We start from the raw sequence: 7,847 nt of genomic DNA, 5'->3' as shown, positions 1-7,847 counted from the left end.
CCACCCTCTTCCTTTTTTTCCGTCCGGTCCAAGAACAAAGAAAAATAAATAAATCAATAAATAAAATGCATCCGTCCATCCATCCATCCAGCTATCCATCCATCCATCCATCCATCCCTCCATCCGTCCATCCATCCCTCCATCCATCCATCCGTCCATCCATCCATCCGTCCATCCATCCGTCCGTCCATCCATCCATTCATCTGTCCATCCATGATCTGAGGTTGTTTTTCTTTTCAATAACTTTACTTAGTCTTATCCCTTACTATACCAGCCACTTTGTTAGACACACCTGTCCAACTGCTCATTTATGCACATTTCGAGTCAGCCAATCGCAAGGCTGCAACTAAATGCATTTAGATATGTAGACATGGTCAATACGATTTGCTGCAGTTCAAACTAAACATCAGAATGAGGAAGAAATGTGGTTTAACTGCCTTTGAACAGGACATGGTTGTTGGTTCCAGACGGGCTGGTCTGAGTAGAACCTTCTGATTTTCACTCACAACCATCTCCAAGGTTAACAGGGAATGGTCCAAAAAAGAAAGATGTACTACAGCAGGAGAAGAACACACCGGGTATCACTCCTGTCAGCTATAGGAACAAGAAACTGAGGCTACAAATCACACAGACTCACCAAAACTGGACAATAGAAGATGGAAAAATGTTGTCTGGTCTGATGAGTCTCTATTTCTGCTGCAGCATTCAGAAGGTAGGATCAGAATTTAGCATCAACAACATGAAGGCATGGATCCATCCTGCCTTTTTCTGCATTTTCTTGTCACACTTTGGGTCCCTCAGTACCAACTGCTCATGGTTCCAACCCCACAGTCAACCTGAGTATTGTTGCTGACCATGTCCATCCCTTTATGACCACAGTACCATCTTCTGATGCTACTTCCAGCAGGATAAGACTCCGTGTCATAAAGCTGGAATCATTTCAGACTAGTTTCTAGAATAATGACTTCACTGGACTCTAATGACCTCCACAGTCACCAGAACCTAATAGAACCTTTAGGATGTGGTGGGACAGGAGATTATCATCATGGATGTCCAGCCGACAAATCTGCAGCCACTGTGATGCTGTCATGTTAATATGGATCAAACTCTCTGAGGAATGTTTCTAGAACATTGTTGATGGTCAATGGTACCAAGAATTAAGACAGTTCTGAAGGCAAAAAGAGGTCCAATTCAGTACTAGCAAGGTGGACCTGATACAGTGGCTGGTGAGTTTATGCTCTACATTCCAAAAGCTGATAGAGCACTCCTCATTAAGGCTTGTTTTGTTACCTGTAGTACTTCTCCTTCAGTATGGCGTGGATAAGCAGGATACCAAGTAAAGAATCCAGAACTACGGTGAGGATCTCAATGGAGACGATTGTTGGATCAGAAACTAACCATCGGCTATCTGCTTTACCATATTCTTTCCCTGCAGGTGAAACAAGAAGGACAGGTGACACTTTCGAAAACCTGTTTCAGTGAATGAAAGATTGTCCAGACGTTCTAAAGAAAACTGGACAGGAACATTCAAACTTACAGAGTTCAGCCAGCGGACCTTCAGACGTCTCCACTGTTCCATTAAGACACATGTAAACAAATGGACCTTCCTGGAAGCAAAACAAAGATCAGCCTCTCAGTAAAGACTCTGTAAAGTGGGGGTGTTCAAATCCAGACCTCGGGGCCGGTCTCCTACATGGTTTTCCAACCAACCTCCCATTGAAGCTCCACACCTGATCAGGTAATCAACAGCAGATCAGGCAGGGTTTCTGGAAAATCAGCAAAAGGCAGGCCCTCGAGGCCTGGATTTTGACATCCCTGCTGTAAAAGATGATGCAGACAAATGCTGCAGGTGGATGGTGCAGAGAAACACTGCAGATGGATGCTTTAAACAGATGCTCCAGACGGACGCTGCAGACCGATGTTTTAAACAGACACTGCAGACGCACGCTGCAGACGCACGCTACAGACGCACGCTGCAGGTGCACGTTCCAGACGCATGGTGCAGACCGACACTTTAAACAGATGCTGTAGACACACACTGCAGACGCACGCTGCAGACGCACGCTGGAGGCGCACAGTGCAGATGCATGCCGCAGATGCACGCTGCAGACCGACGTTTTAAACAGACGCCGCAGACGGACGCTTTAAACAGACGCACGCTGCAGGTGCACGCTGCAGGTGCACGCTCCAGACGCATGGTGCAGACCGACACTTTAAACAGATGCTGTAGACACACACTGCAGACGCACGCTGCAGACGAACACTTTAAACAGACGCTGCAGACGCACGCTGGAGGCGCACAGTGCAGACACATGCCGCAGATGCACGCTGCAGACCGACGTTTTAAACAGACGCCGCAGACGGACGCTTTAAACAGACGCTGCAGACGCACGCTGCAGACGCACGCTGCAGGTGCACGCTGCAGGTGCACGCTCCAGACGCATGGTGCAGACCGACACTTTAAGCAGATGCTGTAGACACACACCGCAGACGCACGCTGCAGATGAACGCTTTAAACAGACGCTGCAGACGCACACTGCAGGCGCACAGTGCAGATGCATGCCGCAGATGCACGCTGCAGACCGAAGTTTTAAACAGACGGATGCTTTAAACAGATGCTCCAGATGCACGCTGCTAACGCACGCTGCAGACGCACGCTGCAAACACACGCTGCAGACGCACGCTGCAAACAGACGCTGCAGACACATGCAGACAGACGCTTTAAACAGACACTGCAGACGCAGGCTGCAGACGCACGGTTTAGACGCACGCTGCAGATGGACGCTTTAAACAGCCGCTGCAGACGCAGGCTCCAGACGCAGGCTGCAGACGCACGGTTTAGATGCACGCTGCAGACAGATGTTTTAAAAGGATGCTACAGACGTATGTTGCAGAAAGCTTAATGCTGGAGACACATGCAGTTTATCAACGTTGCATCTTGTGACAAAAGATTGGACTTTGTCATGGTAACAACATCTCACTTGTTGCGATGTGATCACGTTTGCAGGTATGTCAAGAGTTTTTGATCAATTAAAAGGTTCACATTGGCTGACTGCGAAGCTGAAAACGTTTGGATCTAAATAAAGTGAAGTCTTCTTACCAGAGTCAGGTGGACAATCACGTCATAAAAAACCCAAAGCAGGATCCACTTGTCCTTTCCAGAAGCACTTCCTCCATATCTGTACGTGAGAAGTACAGCAGATAACATCTGCAGGATGCATGCTAACAGGGAGAGCACAGTCACAACAGACAGTCCAGGGAATTCAGCCGAGTCCATTTGTAGAGAAGAACCAGTACTCTTCAAAAGTTTGTAACTTCTGTGACGCTGTTCAAGCATGGGAGTAACTTCATAGGAATGTAAAGAGGCGTGGCTTTGTGAGTATGACCTGATGGGTCCACCTCCAACCAAGCTCCCCGATGAAGCCTTGCCTCTATTTTCCTATTGGTAGTTGCGGTGAAATCTATACTTCACACCCCGCCCTCTTGTGGTCAGAGGTCACATTGAAAAGACCAGAAAATCTTGATTGTTCTTCATCTTCGGTGTTCAGAAAAAAGGTGATCATCATCGATCAACAACCCGGACCTCTCCCCCGGGCAGATATTTGCCTTGGACTGCTCTAAAGCAGTATCAGAGACAATAAACAGAAAGGTGGTGTCAACGGTTTTATTGATTGAAGTTCAGGTGACCCCCACCCACCAACCCACCCTTAAACAGTCTGCAAAAAGGTTTAAAAAGGGAAATGTTCTTTGGCAGAAGAAGGCTTGACTCACAATAAACATAGAAGAACAATATGAAACATCAAAGGAACCAACTAGAAATGGTTTGATCAGTTCTGCTGATTATTTGGATTGGTAACTCTGCATGTTGTGTCTGCAGACACATCAGTTCCACTGATCAATGAAAATAACCTTCAAAGAAACTTCAGAAGAACATTGGAGGATTGCAAAAACATGGTGGAGAAAAGTCAGAAGAATAAAACTGGGGCACTTTTTTTTAAAGAACATTTTAGGTTTTGTTACAAAGATCAAGGAAAACAATAATATTTGTGCTAAAATAGAACAAAGGTTTGGGTTCTCTGAAGAACATTTTCAAAATGTTGTATACATATATTAAGGCAGAGGAATCCAGAGGATTTTACAGTGATTTGAGACTTGGATCTTGAAAGAACATCTAATAAAACTGTTAAGTGAGCTAAAGTCAAGCATAAAGTGTGTTATAATATATTGAAAAAAAGCTAAGGAGAACATCAGAAAAGCAATTAAACAATTCTTCTAGTCAGAACTGTTGGAACTTTGAGAAAACCTTCATGGGAATGTTGGATAATCAGTAAGGTTAAAAAAGCTTGTATGGAAAATGAAGATCTTCTCAACTTTGGCAGAACCTAAATGAGGAGGAGCTGAAGAACCCGGGTGATCTGAACAAACTTTGTTTGCCAACAGCGGAATGTTGCAGGAATGTGTGTGCCTGAGGTCACATGTGGGTCAGGTGGTTCAGAGGTTTCTGTTCAGCCAGATCTCCACCGCACCCTCAGTCAGTCCGTCTGCATGACGATGACTTTCGAGAAGGATCTTGGGTCAAAAATGGAGTTTAGGTGTAAAAAACATGCTGATGGAATCTTAACAAGTGCAGAACACTGGTTCTTCTCAACAAGAGAAGAAATACAGATTGCTACGACAGAAAGACAAAGCCGAGACCTCAAAGAGAAAGTCCAGAATGAGAGACCAAAGTCTGGTCTGCTGCTTTCAGAAGGTCTGAAGGACTTCAGTCCTCCTGAGATTTATCTCCTTCTTCTGTTCCTTCCTCCTCCTGTGGGAGGGTGGAGGACAGAGCATAGTCTCCACCCACTGCTTCTGAGACGATTGATTCATCAGCCTCTGCCATCACTGATCCCTTCTCCTCCTCCTGCTTCTCCTCGTCCTGCTTCACCTCCTCCTTCTTCTCCCCCTCCTGCTCCTCTTCTGCTGGAGCCAGCTGGGCATGAACCTCAGTGAAGGGAACCTCCAGCTCAGAGCTGCTTGGTGGAGAAAGCTGGATCTCAGCCTCAGTTGTGAGGACTACCTCGGTGTGAGGAGATCCCTCTGGAGGTTGAGAGTCTGAGCTGCTGCGAGGCTGAGAATGTAAATGTAGAGAAATTGGTTGAACTTTATTTAAATGTAAATTGAAGTTCTTCTTTTCATGCTAGATGTTGTGAGAACCTTTAAATGAAACCCGAGAGAACTTGAGGTTCTAGACACTATGGGAACCATTAAGGAACTGACCTTCCTGATATTGAACATTTGTGGTGAAACTTTCAGGACTGAAGTTTTCTGTTTGATCTTGTTCATCTTCTTCTCAATGTTCTCCCTGGTGAAGGCCTTCTTCAGACTGTCCACCTGCAAAGAGACAAACAGTCAGACCTACCTGTCCACCACATCACTTGTCTGTTTGCTCCTCAATGGTTTTGACCTTCTTTAGACTCGACCGCTTTAGTTTCTCTGCTCTGGACTTTTCCATGTTGTCCAGATCATGAGGCCAAAACTCTTCTTCTTCCTGATCGGCTTCCAGGCCCACATCTTCATCAGAGGAGAGGTCAATGGTCTGGAGTCCATCTTCTTGGTTTCCTGTTGTTCCTGCAGCAGATTCATCTCCTTCTTCTAAAATCCCGTCTCGAGGGAATGGGGGAGCATCCTTTACAAAGACGGTGGAAGGGATTTCATTTTCCTCCTGTAGTAGAAAGTAGAAAACATCTCCAGATGATCTTTATGAGAACTTTATGATTTCATGGTTTTCCTACAAATTTAAAGATCTGTTTGGACCTTAAAGAAATTCTTTTCACTATGCAACTGCTGCATGACCTGACCTCATGAGGGCAGAAATGAGCCATTTACAAACAATATTAGACCGAACCCAGAAAATACACACAGAAACTAATAAAATATACACGCAAATGCTAACAAACCCACACAAAGCTAACATATACACATACAACAACTATCAAGCATACACACGACGGCTAAAAACATACACCTTTACACACAAATTAAATTACACATATACAAACACTGTCATGCACTGACACAAATACACACTGTGGCACACTGATACATATTGATACACACAGCTGCACCCACGGTCGCACTAACATGACACAGGAATCTGGAATGCCGCGTATTTTAGGAGGAAATGAATGTTACTAACCATACCACAGACACACAGCAGTACATGGACCAAAGACTGACACACAACAGTACACTTACTACAAACTGACATATTTGTAGACCAGATCCAACCCTGTTTGGTTTTGTTGAACACTTCTCCCAACAGATATTTTTTTTCCTGGTTGGCTGGTTTCATGCTCAGTGCTGTTCCATTGTTTGGCCACTAGGGGTATGAGTTATTAAAATTGATGACAAAAAACCTGGCTTTGTGGTTGGACATAACCAGGAATTTGAAACATCTGGAGCCCTCTGACATTCTGCAGCTATTGCACTAGTATCTACCCTGATGATGGGTAATAATCTTTGACTGCCCCACTGATTTTAAGAAGCCAAAATCCCACAGACTTCTATAGAGAACTAAACTGCTATTACTCAGTCATTCTATTTTTCATTACCATTCTTGCTTTGATATTTTTTTTTAACATCTTGATAATTCTCATTTTGTTCTATACATTTTTTCTGTAGTTGAAGTTATTCAAGTTATAAACTCACCAATCAGATGCCTTGACAAAAGTAGGGGAAGGGTTCCACTGTACCTGAGCCGCCACCAGTGTGTGAATGTTTGTGTGAATGTTTGTTTCTTTGGACTTCCGAGGATGGTAGGAAAGTGCTATACGAGTATACACCTTATACCATTGTGACAACTACGGAAAATAGAAATAAGTACTGTTGGCTTTAGCTATCAGGCCACATCAGGGCCTAACCCAGAATCCACAAGGTTATATGTCTGAACTTAAGATATATTCCTCCAGACATGTGACCAGGATTACTCCATCCATCTTAGTGTTGAGTTTGTTTGGACCTTTGTTTTTGATAAACCTGTACACCTCTAAGCCTTACAGCTAAATTCTACACACTCCTTTCAGAATTTAGTGTGTTCTGCCGGAAATATCAATGCATGCAGGAAAAATTAATTGGGGGTGTACTTTCCTCCCTTCGCAGACATGTGTGGTGAGAAATGTCATGCAACTACTTTTCCACATGTTGCACACCCTCACTCACACAGATCTGTAGAGAGTAGAATACCACAAAGCTCTCAGGTTTTTCTCTGTTCTCTGCTGCGTTAACTTTGTTGACAAAAAATGTTCGTCATCGTCTTCATCAACGACATTTTTCACCCAACGAAAATGAAACGAAGATGAAACTAAAGTCCAGCTCATTCACGAAAACTTTAACTAAATTTATCGACATTTTAATCAACGAATAAAAACGAAACAAAAATGCTGTTCGAAGCCGACATCCAATCATAACGACTGCTGGTGGAGAAGGACGGGAGCAAAGCGATCAAGTGTGGAAGCAAAGTGAAGTACATTTTTTTTACAATTTAGTTAGATCTCTGTTATTCATACTAAGTACATTTTATAAAAATGCTTTACTTTTACTGTATATTTTTGTCAACTAAATATCTACTGTTATTTAGTTGACTAAATATCTACTGTATTGTAGTCTACTAAAATTTGGCATAAATTAATCGAATCAACATGACTAAATTGTGACTAAAACTAAATCTTATTTTATTCAAAAGACTATGACTAAAACTAAATTAAAATTTACTTTCAAAATTAACACGGGTTCTCTGAGGAACTTTGAGAGAATTGTCTCCACAGAAATAATCTGAATTAAACTATAATAGTCATTGTTACAAATGC

At 43.4% G+C, this 7,847-nt stretch overlaps 2 protein-coding genes across 2 annotated transcripts in view; both read right to left on the bottom strand.

Moving 5' to 3' along the window:
* ebpl (EBP like) overlaps positions 1-3,351 on the bottom strand; it is a 4,945-nt gene extending 1,594 nt beyond the window's left edge. The window contains exons 1-3 of the mRNA XM_024265445.2: positions 3,101-3,351; positions 1,538-1,607; positions 1,291-1,429 (exon numbers count right to left, since the gene is read on the bottom strand). Coding sequence (XP_024121213.1) covers positions 1,291-1,429; positions 1,538-1,607; positions 3,101-3,337 — 446 coding nt within the window. The 5' untranslated portion in view covers positions 3,338-3,351. The remainder of the gene's footprint in view (positions 1-1,290; positions 1,430-1,537; positions 1,608-3,100) is intronic.
* A 299-nt stretch (positions 3,352-3,650) lies between these two features.
* Positions 3,651-7,847, bottom strand: part of cavin2b (caveolae associated protein 2b) — a 6,524-nt gene continuing 2,327 nt past the window's right edge. The window contains exons 4-6 of the mRNA XM_024265494.2: positions 5,447-5,704; positions 5,260-5,373; positions 3,651-5,110 (exon numbers count right to left, since the gene is read on the bottom strand). Of these exons, the coding sequence (XP_024121262.1) occupies positions 4,763-5,110; positions 5,260-5,373; positions 5,447-5,704 (720 nt within the window). The 3' untranslated portion in view covers positions 3,651-4,762. The remainder of the gene's footprint in view (positions 5,111-5,259; positions 5,374-5,446; positions 5,705-7,847) is intronic.

The sequence above is a fragment of the Oryzias melastigma genome, unplaced genomic scaffold (genome assembly GCF_002922805.2).
Source record: "Oryzias melastigma strain HK-1 unplaced genomic scaffold, ASM292280v2 sc00262, whole genome shotgun sequence".
NCBI classification, from domain to species: Eukaryota; Metazoa; Chordata; class Actinopteri; order Beloniformes; family Adrianichthyidae; genus Oryzias; species Oryzias melastigma.
The sequence above is the reverse complement of the archived record's forward strand: the minus strand, read 5'-3'. Positions and strand labels throughout refer to the sequence as shown.